The sequence below is a fragment of the Acipenser ruthenus genome, chromosome 9 (genome assembly GCF_902713425.1).
Source record: "Acipenser ruthenus chromosome 9, fAciRut3.2 maternal haplotype, whole genome shotgun sequence".
Taxonomy (NCBI): domain Eukaryota; kingdom Metazoa; phylum Chordata; class Actinopteri; order Acipenseriformes; family Acipenseridae; genus Acipenser; species Acipenser ruthenus.
The window spans coordinates 53,820,695-53,838,751 of record NC_081197.1 but is presented as its reverse complement, the minus strand read 5'-3'; the positions used below and the strand labels follow the sequence as shown (position 1 = coordinate 53,838,751).

Genomic DNA, 18,057 nt, shown 5'->3' with positions numbered 1-18,057 from the left:
CATGCTATATCCATTTTTTTAAGTCTCTAAAATTGATATGTTGCTAAACAGCTCCATCTTGAGGCCTTAATATGCATCTGCAAAAACAAATCGCACTTTCTTGTGAAATTAAAGGAACTGTGTATCTGATTTCCCCATGCATGTCCCTGACAGACACAGTTGAAGATTAAATGAATCTCTAGGCAGCAGTGTGGAGTAGTGGTTAGGGCTCTGGACTCCTGACCAGAGGGTTGTGGGTTCAATCCCCGGTGGGGACACTGCTGCTGTACCCTTGAGCAAGGTACTTTACCTACATTGCGCCAGTAAAAACCCAACTGTAAAATGGGTAATTGTATGTAAAAATAATGTGATATCTTGTAACAATTGTAAGTCGCCCTGGATAAGGGCGTCAGCTAAGAAATAAATAATAATAATAATGCTTCAGCTTACTGTTGCATAGTTTACAGGGATATGAGACACACACACAGTTTGATTATCTTAATGGCAGATTCGGCAACCCAAATGCTTCCAGGTAACGAACGGTAGCAATTTTTTTCGTTTTAATATATTTGGTGGCATTTTTTTTTTTTTTTTTTTTTTTTTTTTTTTCATGAAAGTAAACATTCTCGAATTAACATAAATGTTAAAATAATAAAAAATGTATGTATTATTTTATAGGAAAACTACATTTTTTTCTTCTAAACTCAGACTTGAGTACACATTTGATAAATTACAATAATTTAAAATATTGTATTTATTCGGCCGATAATCATGAGTGTGGTGATATTTAAAGACGCTAATCTATAGGCTAGCTGAAAACGTCATTATCGTCCAACCCTACTGTACAAAAACAATCGCTGTGGTACCGGGTGTGTTATTCAGACAGTTCTGTGGGAACTCTTTATAATACTGGACATAGCATCCATGCATTTCTGAAAGATCCCTCAACAAGGCGTCTGTGGGACAAGTTTGTACAAATAAAGAGAAAAAAAGACTTCAATTATTTCTTTGTGGAGAGCATTTCTCGCCCGATAGTTTTAAAAGTTACGTTCAATTATGGGGTCACTGCAAGAAAAGTGGGGCTGTCCCTACTATTCAACCGATCCCTACGGAGGACCAGCTGAGTTTCGGGAATAAGAGACACTCACGGGTAAGACCATAGAAACACTAGACAGGACGCCTATTGAGGGTTTGCATGTGACGTCACATTTCCTCCAGTCACCATAATGGCGGTCAAAAAGCGCTGCACATCAATGTATATCAATGGTGGATTATTCATTTTATTATTATTTTTATTATTATTTGTATTATTATTAAGTTTAACACGCTTAATTATATAGCCGATTGTTTTCATTAAAACACACTTAAACGGGACCATCTCCAAATTAACACTTAATTAACACTTAACTAGTGTTCCTATGGGTAAGGCACTGGTCCATTACGATTTCTTCCATCTTCAGACATTTGTGAATCTTCATGTCCTGGGTCACTTTCATTTACACTGTCACTGTTGTACAAAGTATTGTAATCCGAATACCTGTCGCTTCGGAGGACAGCGTGTGTTCATCTTCGTCCCTCCCGAGTCTGGGTGGTAGCGGTGGGCTGAGCCTAAAATAACTGGACATTTCTAAATTGGGGAGAAAACAATAAAAATAATTGGCCACCACTAAATTAAAAAATAAATAAAAGTTCTTTTGGAGGAGAAAAAGAAGGTTTTAAAAATACGATTTGCCAAAGATATCTCGTTTAAGAATAGTTGTTGTTTTTTCTAGTTTTTTGTTTGGGTGCTTAAAAAAAGAATCTGTGCGACCGAAACGAGAGCCGTAGTTGTATGTATGGTACAGCGGCACAGTATTTTGTTTGATTATATTTTTGTAAATGCGTTTAGAATTGATTTATTTTCGATTATTTTAAAAGAAAATAGCAATCCCTAATAATCTGTGGAAATAGAGGAGTTTTCTTTTTATGTTAAATGTGTAAAGTATACAGATTGGTATTTACGCAATATGTGTCTTAAAATATTGTACTGAGAAAGAATATTGTACAATATCGACAACTAATATATATATATATATATATATATATATATATATATATATATATATATATATATATATATATATACTATTATACAATAAAATGAATAATAAAATGTCACCATAACAATCCAACTCATTAGATTCCGAGTTAAAAAATGAACGAGTATTCGTATAATTAGATATTCTCCGTCTTGTTTTGCGGTCGACTCCTCGGCACCTCTCAGTTTGTATCCAATCAAAGCTGTCTCTCAGTTGAAACCACCCCCTCGCCACGCCCCCAGTTTCATAAGTGCGTGTCTTCAGGAATATTGGTAGGAACTAAATGATGCGGGGCTGGCTGGAGCGTGTGCAGAGTTCCTGCCCAACGTGAGGACGTCGGCGTACGCAAGGGTGTGAGTGAGGAATTCCAGTAAGATGGCTGCGACAGGAAAGTGATCTTGTCTGAAACATACAGTCACCCTACCAAGAAGACGGGGAGGAACGGGAATTAATGTGGTCTTTGTCGGTGTCGAAATCGGGGGTTATTCACTGATAATACGCCTAAACTGACAAGGGGATGGTTTCTGGTAAGTAATACAATACAGAAAGATCAAAGCTGCGGTTTCATTGAAAATAAACAGAAAATGTTGCTAATTAAAAAGCCAGATAAGTAAATGGTTAATCCTGGCAATACTGGAGATCGATTGTATGTTATATATATATATATATATATATATAAATGTAGTGTCACTTTTGGTGTACATGGAAATGCATTAATGATGAGGGATATTGTGTAGTTGGACTTGGAGATCGAGTGACGTGATGAACACATTGGTGTTTACAACACCCACGGTAGTAAGGTCACCGACGAATCAACCATTAATTCATTATCAACAAATAGAGTTGGAACATTGTAATTATAGTACGTGTTAGTATTGGTAATAATGAAGCACAATTGTACGTTGTAGTTAAAGCAGAATATTTTTAATATTGTTTTTAGCCCTTCAGTTAGCTCCTGTATCTGGTGGAATACTGCAATTAGATGATAGAACCAAGTTACTGTGTGTTAACTGACAAGCATATCGTACCTTGATACCAAGATATGACAGATTGTGAAAGTAAGCTGGGGCAGTTGTTGTTTGCCTGATCATAGGAAAATAATGTAAGTGTGGCTATGTAAAGCGCTTTGTGATGGCGGTCCAGTATGAAAGGCGCTGTATAAAATTAGATATTATTATTATTATTATTATTATTATTACGTCATCAATACGTGTTCAGCTGTTTCCACCGGCGTAGACCACAGGGAGGTAAAAGAGGGTCAGTAAATCGAACAATAAAAACAAAACATTGGTAATTACTCGGTGTGAATGTAGTGCTGAATTGCACCAGTTAGAATTTACTGTATAAGTAAAGCATTTCACACAACGGGTTATTTACATGTGCACTGTAACAGTGTTCAAAGAGCTTCTACACAAGATATACTCAACTCTCGCCTTTTCTTCTGTCCCTGTCGAACCGGTGCATCATGGGAATCCAGAGAGTTCCGGCAGGGACTTATCCCCTATCCTGTATAATGTCAAATCTGCCCCATTTCCTATAACAAGCCTTCTCTTTTTAAAACGATTGCATTTTTAAACACGATTCACCTAGATTTATTTAGAGACACCCCTCCTTAACACATACGTGTTATTATTTCTACGATCGATGTTTTCGAGTGCTGTCAGAAATTGCCACTGTCATGCATATTCATGAGCAGTTCGTGTTTAAAAATGCAATCGTTTTAAAAAGAGAAGGCTTGGAATAGGAAATGAAGCAGATTTTACATTATATAAATAGGGGAAAAGTCGCTACCGGAACTCACAAAACAGGCCTGGGTAACACAGTGGGATTTCCCTGGGAAGATGAAGATGAACATTGGTTGTTTTTAATTGTGTTCCTTATTGATTTTTTTTTATTTTATTTAAAATGTATGCGTGTTATAATATTAGTACAGCTGTATAATATAATTTGACTAATTTATTGAACAGTGGTATGAAGACTAAAGCACTAGATATTTTTTAGAAGAATAAAATTGACAAAAAGCGTATAGGATAGACAGATACTGTCTGTAGTATGGTGGCTAAATGAGATACAATATGAATCTCTGCCAGTGAGTAGAGGTTGATAACTAACTAGACACAACTGTTTTTCCAACTGAATTTGAGTTTTGAATATGCAAACATGGGCCATGGTAAAGTAGTAAGTAACTGATCCCTGCCCCCTGGACTGTGAGCCCTAAACGGTGATTAGCCTCTTGCTTGATCCTACGGTACTTCCTTGAATCATTCATCTGTTAAAAGCTTACTCTGATAAATATATGCAGCAAAGTCAAGAATGCTACAGTATTCAGGTCTAATTTTAGTCATGGTTAATTTAGATACACATCCCTTAAGAATGCACATGAGTCATTAATAAATTATCCAAAAAAGACTGCATTTAACATCCTACCATCTCTGATTTGTGGTATTTAATGAGAGATTGAACATCCGGGGGACCGATTGGGGAAAAAATTGGAAGCGTTTCCAGCATTTGTCAAAGTGTGAAATCAAAACCATTTTACCCTAGTTACTTTCGATTAATTTCTCTTTTCTGGTTGCTTACAAAAAGGTGCATTTTTCCAAAAGTAACCCACAAATGAGAAGCTTATCTGCTTATCATCAGACACATGGTGGGCATGTGTCCGATTGAAACATTCATAATTTATAATATGTTTCTTTTAGTATTTCATAATTTAGCACTATTCAGTGTTTAATAGTTGAAGTTAGACAAATAGTGAAACTTGCAGTACTAGTAAAGTTGTATAAAAAAGAATGTATATCCCACCCTACTCTGTTTATTCTCAATTGTAAAATGCTGGAGCTCTAACCTATAAGACTCTGTGCACCTCTTAGTGGATTTGCAGACAGCTGCAGTAGAAACTTGTGTATTTTGTTCACATGGCCAACCTCAAAACAGTAGCACTTGATGGCCAGATTTGTGCTTTGTTCAAGTTTACCAATTTGGTGTTGCGTAAATAAAGTATACTTCTCACAGAAATGGAATATTTGCGTGTGTAATTGTGGGTGGAATTATTACTGTGTAGTAAAAAATCTGTGTACAGTAGTCTGTATTAAGATAGTCACAAACACATCAGATTTTTATTCAACACTAGGATAAATGTAATGTATATATTTAATGATATTAACATATTACTGTTGGTTTTCAGGTCTGTCCTCTTGCATATCGGGCATGGAGTGGCATTGGCTACAGACTGGATGACAGCACTCACCAAAGAAGCTGATTGGCTGGCTGAGAAAGGGAAGCTGATTGCATTCTCTTGATTACCTGGTCGTGCTGAAAGAAGCTGATTGGGTAGCAAAGCCATAAAATTTCCCTTTTGGTTTCCTTCAAGTCACCCGCTACTCTCCGCCCTCCCTTTACCCCGTCCCAAAACCCTGTCCTTTCACCCCCCCATGTACCTCTCCCCTTGACCTCCGAACCTTGACCTTGGCAAACAGGATGAGCTGGCTGAGCCGACTGACCCCGCGAGGATCCGGGAATCGGGCCAGTCGGAGTGCAGCGCCGTCCAGCCCTGTCACAGCTGACCCCGAGACCTGCCTGATTGTGTTTAAGAACCACTGGAGACAGGTAGGGGGTTAAACTTTCTAGGACTTTTTCTAATAAGTAGGGACATTGTCCTCAATGTGCGCACATAGTCCTTTTAAAGTAGGGGCCCAGTGGCATCATGGCGTCCTCATTACACACAGGATGTAACGTTAATATAATGGAGCATATTGACTGTTTATTCATTTGTTTATGTTTTTCTAATGCAAAGAAATGTTTGTCAAACTTTACACATTTTTCTGATATTCATGGACCTCAATGGAATCTTCCAAGAGCTTCAGAAAAACATAAACAGTAAATGTATGTAATATTTAAAATGACATGCAGAACTTGTTTTGGGAAAAAAAGCACTGGGTATCCATGAGAAGGCTGCACAGTGATATGTGGCTCTGAGTCATTCCTTAGGCACCTCCAGTAGTAGGACAGGTCTAGGATCCCTTAGGCACCTCCAGTAGTAGGACAGGTCTAGGAAAAATCGCTGCCTTTTATACTACCTAAAAACAAGTGGAAGTAAGGGTAACATACAAGTATGAGGCTTAATTATACTCTAGTAAGTGTATCCGCTCAGATTGCTCAAATTGCTTGTCCCTGATCATTTCAATTGTATACAGAAACAAGAGGAGGTATGGATCTTTTCTAACCTAAAACAGTAGTATTAAGGTCCACCTTTGTTTGTATCACGAATAGTCACCACTGTGTTTTAAGAAGTTACCAGATGTCAGAGATATTTATTACAGAAGCTTTTTACAAACATTTTGGTAAACCTGCCTTCCAGCAGTACATATGGTGTAGATCAGTTGTGAGCTCCAGTGGGTTCCATGGAAAATATCCCCAGTTATTTGTCAGTTGCCGCAGAGACTCTTTTTTTTTTTTTTATTTATTTTTATTTAAATCAAAAATAAGAGCCGCCAAGTGGTACGTTTTTCTTTAGGACTTAAAAAACCACTGGCTGTACATCAGATGGTGTTGCATCAAATGATGTGGCACTGCAGGGCCGGTGTCAGCACCAGGGCAAGCACCCGGGCCCCGACACCAGATGGGGGCCCACACACATACCGAAATAAAATTGCAAATTTTAGTAAATGTACTATTTCTCTATCAAGTACGAAATGTAACAGATAAGTTTCTTTACTTGTATCAGATTTTTTGTTTCGCTTGTGTAATTACAATTTTTGCTATTTATTGTACGTGCTTAAGTAATTACTACTTACACGCATTGTGCACTCAGTCGTGGTTTTCGTTAGTATCTGTATTGGATTACCTATAGCAGAGTAGGTTTAGGCGCCACTGTAGCCCTTAACTTTGCCACTCTGTCTTCCAGGTGTCCTGGATCCTAGAGGAGCGGGATCCATCCCCAGGTCAGGGTGATGAGTTGAGTGCGGTGAGGAACCACACTGACCAGATGCTGTGTCTGATGGTGGAGGAGTGCCTGGGAAAGCAGGCCAACATGGGGCCCATCCTAGAACTGGTGCTCTCTGAGAACATCCTGGGCAGGCTGGTGCATTGGCACCTGGTGCGTGGTCTGGACCCTGACAGCCAGGGGGCGCTCCTGAAGCTGTTTGAGATGCTGATCGGGCAATCCCAGCATCCCCTACTTCGGCACAAGCCTGTGCTGCAACCTTTGCTGACCCTGCTGAGTGCATGCACCGACCCCCAGCACAGCACCCCTGCCCTGGAGGGGAGCCTGGTGCTGCTGTTAAACCAGGTGTGCGTCTCCATGGCGAAGGAACCCTCCACCCTTGAGCTGTTTTTCCACACACCCACCCAGCAGGGACACACCAACCTCATCATCTTTTCTCTGCTTGTTCCCTTTATCCACCGTGATGGTGCTATCGGGCAGCAGGCCCGTGATGCGCTCCTCCTTGTCATGGCCACTTCTGCTGGCAACCAAGTGGTGGCACAGTACATCTCAGAGAATTCCTACTTCTGTCCGGTGAGTGTCGACATTATTATTTATTTATTTATTTATTTATTTATTTATTTCTTAGACTCCCTTATCCAGGACGACTTACAGTTGTTACAAAATATCACAATACAAGGTATCACATTGCAAAATATCGCATTACAGATAAGAGCAGTTATAAAGTACAGTAAAATCAGTAGAAAGTAAGATCAAATACAAATAAGAGCAAAATAAAGAATACAGTAAATAATTACATTTACAGTAGCTCTCAAAACTATTCAGCCCCCCCCCCACCTTTTCCACATTTTATTGTGTTACAACATGGAATCAAAATGGATTTAATTAGGAGTTTTTGCCACTGATCAACACAAAAAAAGCCCATAATGTCAAAGTGAAAAATAAAATCTACAAATTGTTCTAAATTAATTACAAATATAAAACAGAAAATAATTGATTGCATAAGTATTCACCCCTTTTGCTATGACACACCTAAATAGGCTCTGGTGCAACCAATTGTCATTAGAAGTTACATAATTAGTTGAATGGAGTCCACCTGTGTGCAATTAAGGTGTTTCACATGATTTCAGGTTAAATACACCTGTCTCTGGGAGGTCCCACAGTTGGTTAGTACATTTCCTAACAAAAACTACATCATGAAGACGAAGGAACATTCAAAGCAAATCCGGAATAAGGTTCTTCAAAAGCAGCAATCAGGGGTAGGACATAAGAACATTTCCAAGGCATTGCATATCCCCCGGAGCACAGTAAAGTCCATTATTAAGAAATGGAGAGAATATGGCACAACTGTGCATCTGTCTAGAACAGGCCGTCCTCAAAAACGGAGTATCCGGGCGAGAAGGGCACTAGTCAGGGAGGCCACCAAGAGGCCTATGGCAACTCTAAAGGAGTTACAGTCTTCCATGGCTGAGCTGGGAGACACTGTGCGTGAAAAAAGGTCACATCAAATCTCGGCTAGAGTTTGCCAGAAGGCATGTGGGAGACTCTGAGACCAAGTGGAAGAAGATTCTATGGTCTGATGAGACCAAAATAGAGCTTTTTGGCCTCAACGCTAAGCGCTATGTTTGGCGCAAGCCTAACACCGCAGAACATCCTGAGAACACCATCCTTACCGTGAAGCATGGTGGTGGTGGCAGCATCATGCTATGGGGATGCTTCTCTGTTCCAGGGCCTGGAAAGCTCGTGAAGATAGAGGGCAAAATGGATGCAGCAAAGTACAGAGAAATCCTGGAGGAAAACCTGCTGAAGTCTGCAAGAGACCTGGGACTTGGGAGAAGATTCATCTTCCAGCAGGACAAAGACCCCAAACATACAGCCAAAGCCACACTGGAGTGGCTTAAAAACAAAAAGGTCAATGTCCTGGAGTGGCTCAGTCAAAGCCTGGACCTCAATCCAATTTAGAATATGTGGAAAGAGTTGAAAATTGCTGTTCACCACAGGTCCCCCCATTCAACTTGACAGAGCTTGAGCAATTTTGCAAAGAAGAATAGGCAAAAATTGCAGTGTCCACATGTGCAAAGCTGGTAGAGACTTATCCAAATAGACTCATGGCTGTAATTGCTGCCAAAGGTGCCTCTACCAAATATTGACTCAAGGGGGGTGAATACTTATGCAATCAATTATTTTCTGTTTTGTATTTGTAATTAATTTAGAACAATTTGTAGACATTATGGACTTTTTTTGTGTTGATCAGTGGCAAAAACTCCTAATTAAATCCATTTTGGTTCCATGTTGTAACACAATAAAATGTGGAAAAGTCCAAGTGGGTGAATACTTTTGAGAGCCACTGTAAGAGCGAATTCGACTAAGAGCAATTAAACTTAGACAGATCAGTGGTGTGGGAGGAACGGGGGGGGGGGGGAAGGAGGTCCGATTTGGAGAGGTTGAGTTTAAGATGATGTGAGTGCATCCAGGAGGAGATGGCTGTGAGACAGGTAAAGATACGGGAGGAAATGTCAGTCAGAGGGTGGAAAGGAGCGGAAGATCTGGGCATCATCAGCATAGAAATAATATGAGAAGCCGTGGGAGAAGATGAGGGGACCCAGGGAGCGGGTGTGGAAAGAAAACAGGAGGGGTCCCAGGTCTGAGCTTTGGGGGACGCCTGTCGAAAGATAGCAAGAGGCAGAGGGTGAGCCATGCCAGGACACCCGGTATGTGCGATCGGAGAGGTAGGAGGAGAACCAGACAAGAGCAGTGCTGGAGTCACAGGTCAGCGAGGGAGGACAGGAGAATAAAGTGGTCGACTGTGTCAAAGGCAGCAGAGAGGTCGAGGGGCAGCACTACCTCATACTACCAAACAGTAGAAACCTCAAAACTTTCATCCATCAATCAGGAAGCTCCATTACTGTAGATGACTGCAGAACATTCAGATAGAATGTCTAGGTAATACAGCATACATACATATATTAAATCACTGAAAATAATGAAAGTTAGACATTTTATGAACAACTTTCATTCCCGATATGTTCATAATGTATAGAGAGAGAGTGGTGCATGATTTACATTATTTAAATATGTTGCCAAAACCCAGGTTTATCGGTTTAAAAAAATTCAAACCGAGTCTTTGGGGTATTTTTCTGTTTATTTTCGGTTAAAAATGAAAACTTCAAGCCCTACAAATGCAGTACACAAATAAATTATTGATTTGTACTGTCTGAACAAAACTAAAGGGAAATACAGAATGTGTTTAACTTGTAAGATTTGCACTGAATTGTGCAAAAATATATGTACCCACCAATCCCTATCACTAGTATGCAGTGTGCTCTAACCTTGCTTTTCTGACAAATGCTATGAGATTGTTGTGTACAACATAGTTTAAAAGGGAAGTATTATCATGACTCGTGCTTGGTCAAGTCTGAAGTCCTCTCCCAGCCTGCAGGCTCTCTTGTGTGCTTGTTTTGCTAGCTTTGCTGTATGAGGTGTTGATAGTCAGTTGTAACATGTTCAGAAGAGACAGTCAGTTGTAACATGTTGAAATATGTCACTGAAGTAACCATGTAGATTATAGCAACTGCATACTTTATTATGTGGTGGGAATTAAAGTGTTAGATTCCATTTAATTCAATGGCGCACCAAGGGGGGTGGGGGGGGCGGTGAGGAGGAGGTGCTGAAGGGTTTCGATCATATGCAGTTTCTAAGTACCACCAACACAGTATGAGTGCAGCAGCAGATTATTCAGCATATTATGAGGGGGAAAAACAGGGCAGCAGTGTGGAGTAGTGGTTAGGGCTCTGGACTCTTGACTGGAAGGTCGTGGGTTCAATCCCTGGTAGGAGACACTACTGTTGTACCCTTGAGCAAGGTACTTTACCTAGATTGCTCCAGTAAAAATCCAACTGTATAAATGGGTAATTGTATGTAAAAATAATGTGATATCTTGTAACAATTGTAAGTCGCCCTGGATAAGGGCGTCTGCTAAGAAATAAATAATAAAAAAAGTGAATGTTGCAGACATGATGGATTCTTGTGCCAGAAAAAGAATCCAAGAAAGATTGGTTCTAATATTAGAAACAAAGCAAGGCTTGTCGCTACGGGGTCACGGTAAACTTACTTTTGAAGAACCAGACAGTAATGACGGAAATTTTCGTCAGCTGTGAGATTACGTTTACAAGCAGGTGATAGGCTTGGTACGTCCCTGGCGTGGCTCGGTTGTACAGTGGAAAAGAGGCATTAGATGTACAGTTGCCAGCAGGACAAGCATCTGCATCTCAGAACAGTGCTGCGCGATCGACTGACTGAAACTGGTTTGATTGGTAAGACGCAAGAGGTACCGGTATGTTGCTATGTACACTGCAGAAGTGGTGTTCGCTGGCTCCTAGCACATCTATGATCTTGTAGTGTGTTAGGTATACAATTTATTTAAAAATAAATATGCCTCTAGTTACCCACCCAGGGACGCCAAAATGTAAGAATGATATAAATATACCTTATGAGTTCCGCATCATGTAGAACCCGAATTTCCTTGAAAATAATCGACCTAGATGACTTTTATCTGTATTCAGTTAATTTAAGTCCATAATGTTGTACAGTTCAGTTCAGTTGTGCATTTTTCATGATTTGACGTGAATAATCTTTACAGAGAATGGCAAAAACATCAAAGCAACACAAATACAACATTTGAATTTGACTTTAAAATATATATTCATCATTACATAAATCAGATTTGTATTGTCAACAGCAGACAAATTCCATATAATATGTAGCAATTGATGTACCATTGCATTAAAATAACAACAACTAATGGGTTAGGAAAATTCACCGCCGTCGTAAATGAATGGGGGACGGAAGTCGGCACCGGGAGGCCCACGGCACGATGGAAAACCACCGCCTCTATCAAATTCTAACCACCATAGGAAATTGTCAGCAGAGACCGCTACCTCGGCTCTGAATACTATAAGTGTAGCTATTAGTCTTTTCTCCAGGTCTGTTGAAAAATTATTAATTAACAAGTATTGTTTTTGAGCCACCCTTTTATTTCTTAAAATACTAATCCTATTGAAAGACTGTTTAAAGATGTAAAGAGGATATTAGTGTCTACAGAAAATATTTTAAATATTTGTTGAATACAAATTAACCTTAACCCTTTTTGAGATGTTATAGGAATAGAATAATGACTTGGATAGCATTATTGAGGAGTTTGGTGAATAATCGAGTGATCAGAAGATGGATTCATCAGTATGTATGACTCGGAAGTATGTGATAAATACAGCGAACAAGGGGTGGGGCATGGGCTGGAGATGCAGTGCCAAGTGTCATGTTGCTATGCAGTGCATTTTAAAACCGGTTTTACTGTGAATAAAATGACTTTATTCAGTTTAAACCACGCATGCTGTGTAATGTTATTTTTTTTTATATAAAATCAATTGGACCTGACGAGCCTGACACGTGGACTGCAAAAGGTTCAAGTGTAAACTTAAGCTTTCTACTCTATAAACACTAAGGTAACATGTTTGACGTATTTTGACAATGGTTTTAATCCTAAGGTGAAACATTTAGCTACCTCTTAATTGTTTAAAAGACTATTAAAACTAGGGGATAGCGTCTACTCTACGTCCATCCGTTCTTGGATTTATAGCAGATATTATGGAATACGTATTGGCTTTAAAAAGTCAACTAACCTGCAAGCACAAAGCAGTACGGTTCAAATAGTGTAGATTCAACTTTTTATTTATAAACAAAGCAACTCCCAATGTCACCTGGCTCTCTGGATAAACAAGGTACGGTTAGTAACAGATTAATTATTTACCTGGACCGCCACAATAAATTGCCTGCAGTGCAATGTACAGAATGTTATCTTTATTACTGTTGAGCCCCACGACAAACCCTTGAAGCACTTCCTTTTATAACTCTGTTGGTTTTTAACTTTACGATACCATTATACTTTAAAAAATACTGTGTATCCTGTCATTTTGTATTTGATCTTTGTACTTTTTATACTATTAGAAGGAGAGTTCATATTGCCTCTCTTTGATATCGTTACATAGACGTTTCAGGGTTTGTAAAGATTGAAAAGAGAGATTCCCAATGAACAGGCAGACAAGACTTTGAAGTAAAATAACACAAAGAACTCTTTATTAATGTGTTAACAAGTACAAAACAAAAACCGGCCACTGTGCCTTCAAATCAGATGGTTCTTGCACTTCCTAGCCCTTGCAGAGATATGGTGCTCTTCCAATAGCAACAGCTAACAGGTCTACTGAAAGACGGGGTGACTGATCACAGCAACAGCTTCCCTGCAACTGAGCTCTCATAAAGCAGGCTTCTTATATAGCCTCAGCAGAGTGAGTGGGGAATTCCCAGAATCAGGTCACATGCACTGCCATGTGCCTTAGATTGTCTATTACATAAGATTACGGCCATTTCTAATGAGAAATTGACACAATGTTAAGTCTCTTGCATATGAGTTCCAGAAGTATCTATTACATGAAAATGTAATACAATACAAGTAATAGCAAAACACAGGTGATACACAATATTTCAAGATATTTACAATACCGATCAAATCAAAAACACCCAACTCACTACAATATAATTGTACTTTATAGAACTGAATAATAACAAAAAATACACTACACATACCTGTAAATGAGACACATTTCCTGTAAACAGTACACGAATACGCACAGATGCAGAACACTGAATTCTGCATGGCATGCATTTGATAATCATTTAAGAATTTGTCACGGTCAGTCCAAATGTTAAGAATACCAAGCACAGAATATAACTAAACACAAAAAATGTTATATTACTGTACATAAACTTGTGTACTGCTTTAAAAACAAAACAAAACATAAAAGGTTTCCAAAAATGGTTCACTACTTTTTTGTCACATTTGCATATTCCGTCAACGCATTTCAATATTCTGTTGACATGATCGCTTTGCTCATATTTTCTAAATTTCAAAAAAAAAAAATTCTTAATTTTAGCAGTATTTTTTTATTCTGGTGTCCCTCCTTACTTTGGTAACTATGGAGATTCCAGCAGCTGCTTCCCCTGGGTTCCATCGCTGAATTTGTGGTGCTAACTTCCCAGCTTTGGGCCCACATCATTTTTTTTGTCACAACCCTGGGATGGCAGCATGCCTATGGTGCACTGAATACAGATCCTGTGGTATGTCAGTTCTGTGAGGCATTGACAAGTCCATCCCATTCAGAAAGGCTTAACAGGATCTCTAATACCCCTTTTCCACTGGCATCTCTGACCCGTGAGGGCTCTGTACAGTACGGGTACGGCTGCGAGCCAAGCTGAGCCAGAGGAGGGGTTCAGGATTTTCATCATTACGTTGCGTCAATCAGTACACTCCACAAAGACAAACAACAAACAACATGCCGGGCAGCGAGTGTGATGAGAGAAACGTCGCTGAGGAAGTGCAGGCTCTAGTTTCTCTGTGGGCAGATAGAAGTGTTCAGGAAGATCTGGAGTCGTGCGTCAAAAGAAGTTTATGCTTGAATTTCTGACAATTTGAAGCAAATGGACATAAACCGCGGGTACAGTACACTTAACTCACACACTCACAAACACAAAATTCTACCAAATTACTCATCCTTGAGCTTTATTATATTAATATAAAGAAAAAAAAATGAAATGTTGTAATGTCAGGGGGTTACACAATTTTGTTGAAACTCCAGACCTGGAGCATTAACTTTTAATTGCTGCCCTAAAGTGCATATTTTTGTTCTGTCTCTCAGCTTTTAGCTGAGAGAACTTGACCTCAATCTTGAGAATGCACCCACTCTAGCACAAATGTGCAAATGTTTCTGACCTATATACGTAATAGTAAGCATAGCAGTGCCATCTAGGTAATAACCAGTGAAACTGCAGTTTAGGTCCTATTATATTTTTTATTTATTTTGACTGTAGAATGTTATTAAATGAAACGTTTCTGTGTGAAAATAAACCAACATATATACATGAAATTATCCAGTCCCTGTCTGGCATAAGTAATTAATTTATTTACTTCCAGTAAGGCATTCTAGTCTTTTGTAATTCCTCTTAAATGTGGAGCAGTGTAATTGCATTGTCTAATTACAACCTGTAGAGAGTTTTCAGTTAGCTCAAGATATTTAGAAAATAAATCCATTTATTTTTGTCACTATAGAGTAAATGCTTGAAGATATGTGGGCAAAAGCCACTGTATTAGGTATCATATATGTTGGCAGTTGTAATAGGGGAAAAATACTTCTGAGGGTTAATGGTTATGAATAAAAATCTACTTTCAAAGAAGTCTAATTTTAAGAAGGAAGGGCTGTAATTGTTGTTTATAATTTAAACTATCAGTGCATTAGATGCTTCTGCACAGGTTGTTATAGTAATAGGAGCTAAAAGGTTTCTGCTGTTCTATACTTCAGGGAATTTGATAACTTGACTTTGGTAACCAAAGAACTAAGAAAAGTTCTGAATGATAAATGTTCCTAGTAGCTGATCCCAGACCTTTGTGTAGTATGCACACACCTCATCTGACCTGAGTTCGTCTCCACTCAATTTCCAACTGCGAGCTCTGACCATGGTCTCTGCTCTTAAAGTGGTGACTCTAGGGATCTTCTGTTCGAAGGACGACTCGTTTTAGGGTTTAAAAACTAAGTCTGAACTATTCTTTATTCTAGGCTAAATAGGTTCAGATCCTTAGAGTATTCTGGTTGCTCTTCATTGGGCAGTAACCAAAGCCACAATGTCCCGATGAGATGACATGTTTTTGACCTGTGTCTTTCGCTCTTGCTTGCTACAATACCCATACAAACACAACTTTTTCTTTCTAACCCATAGGTGCTAGCAACTGGTCTGAGTGCACTGTACTCCTCACTGCCACGGAAGATTGAGGCGCGTGGAGACGACTGGCACGCCTTGCACAGAGAGGACTGGATTGGAGTGCCGTCCCTCGTTCTCTTTATGAACTCCCTGGAGTTCTGCAACGCTGTCATACAGGTGCGAGATGTAAAGATAATTAGTTATCTCATTGACATAACCAGACTGGAGGTGCATTAATGGCTTTTATTGGCAATATGTGAGCAGAATTCATACCCCACTACCTCTGCAGTGTGAAGTCTGTAAGCCTAATGATTTTGTTAGTCTAGTGTGTGGTGTTAACATAGTTCTCTTTCTGTCTTCTGCCCCCCAGGTCTCTCATCCTCTTGTGCAGAGCCAGCTGGTGGATTACGTTCACAACGGGTTTCTGGTGCCGGTGATGGGACCTGCTCTTCACAAGGTAAGCGGGATTCTACAGACAGTTGTGAATAGTGGGGAGGAAGGGTCTATAGTTTCTTTGTCTGATGTTGAAACAAATTATGAGATTCAGTGTCAGTTCATTAAATCAGTAGATTAGAAATCATCAATTCAAAAGTTTTTCCCCCCCCTATGGATTGTTCTCAGTTGTATCTGTTTCAGTTCTTGGAAGAACTGGAAGAAGTGTATACATCCTGAATAGTTTTGCCTATTCTCCCCTCATTCTTTCTCCTTCTGTTTTCTCTCTCCCACTCCCCTCAGTCCTCAGTAGAGGAGATGATCGCTAGCACTGCCTACCTGGACCTGTTCCTGCGCAGCATCACAGAGACAGCCCTTCTTAAAACCTTCCTGCGGTTCATCCTGCTGCACCAGCATGATAACTACACCATCCTGGACACGCTTATCACTAGGATCAGCAGCAACTCACGGGTGAGGGGTTAGAGTATCCTGATTGCAAGGAATAGAAGGTAAACCAAGGTTAAAGGGAAAAGCCTGCAGCTAATACCACCTTATTTTAAGTTGGTCCTGGTTAGATACTTTAATAGCGGTCTCGCAGATGCCGTGGTCTGTAGATCCGCCCTGTTGCATTACTGCACAGCAGCGTTGCTGCTTGAGCAGACGCCCCCTTGAGGGCAGCAACAGTACTGTACCAACCCGGTGCTACAGGCACCAAAACAGTACCAACCGAACGGTACGAGTACCGTTATAAACAAGCCAACTTGCCCCCTTCTGTGAAGGGACTTTTTAGGGAATGCTTTGCGGCAGCAGTTTTTCTTTGCCATTCAACCTTAGATGAATATGTAATGATGGGCGTTCCTGCATAAATTCACAAAAAGGGGGCGGAGACAGTGCAAATGAGGGTTCACAAATATAATGAGATGTACTAAAGCACAATTGCGACACTTACAATTGCATCAATTTGTTAAGAACATTTGAAAGCACGTTTTAAACAGTCACAATTGTTGCTGGCATTTCCCAGTTCACTTTTTTTCGTGCATTGCCAGTTGTGCTCAATGCATTTTTGAGGCGAACACCCAAGTACCTAATTTCAGGGTGTACTTACAAGACTTGAAAACAAATTTCTATGACATTTCTGGTTTCCCCAACGTATTGGGAGCAATAGACTGCACACATGTGCCACTAAACCCTCCAGCTCATTCTGAGCATATGAATACGACCATGATATATTGTGTGTTAATTGTTTAGGCTACTAAGTAGGCCAAGTTAAAAATAATAATAATTAACAAAATAAAAATCATTTAGTTTCAATTTTAAAATAATCTTTTATTTGCATTGTACACCAATGTGTACAATGCAGCAGCATGATTTATTCTGTGTTACTAGTAGGCTAAAGTAAACTGCCTTTCATTTTTTACATATATAACAGTATTAAAATAGGTACATTGAATACGGAACAGAATGCATTGTATAGATGACGTTTACATTTAACAAAAGCTATGTTATTTTGATTCTTGCATCCTTGCAAGACGTTATTCTTGTATAGACGTTATCCTTCGGGCACCCTCTGCTGCAGCAAACCACAACTCAACTTATTTATTTGAACAATGTCGCACAACTCTCGCAATGTATGCTAGAGATGTCGCTAAGAAGAGCAACAAATATTTAAATAAGTATATTGGGGCGCTTTTCATTTAACGTATTTTCTCTTAGTACATATGACAAAATGTATACTTTGCAAATAGTCGCAACGAAAATGCAAATTGCAGTATGTTTGCACTGCGACTGGCCCATCTTAGTACATCTACCCCTAAGTGTGCT

General features: G+C 39.5%; 1 protein-coding gene across 1 annotated transcript in view; it reads left to right on the top strand.

Annotated features, from left to right (window-relative positions):
* The first annotated feature begins 2,325 nt into the window (after positions 1-2,325).
* LOC117405987 (FHF complex subunit HOOK-interacting protein 1B-like) overlaps positions 2,326-18,057 on the top strand; it is a 31,169-nt gene continuing 15,437 nt past the window's right edge. The window contains exons 1-6 of the mRNA XM_034009598.3: positions 2,326-2,584; positions 5,242-5,663; positions 6,961-7,572; positions 15,823-15,981; positions 16,175-16,261; positions 16,540-16,707. Coding sequence (XP_033865489.3) covers positions 5,535-5,663; positions 6,961-7,572; positions 15,823-15,981; positions 16,175-16,261; positions 16,540-16,707 — 1,155 coding nt within the window. The 5' untranslated portion in view covers positions 2,326-2,584; positions 5,242-5,534. The remainder of the gene's footprint in view (positions 2,585-5,241; positions 5,664-6,960; positions 7,573-15,822; positions 15,982-16,174; positions 16,262-16,539; positions 16,708-18,057) is intronic.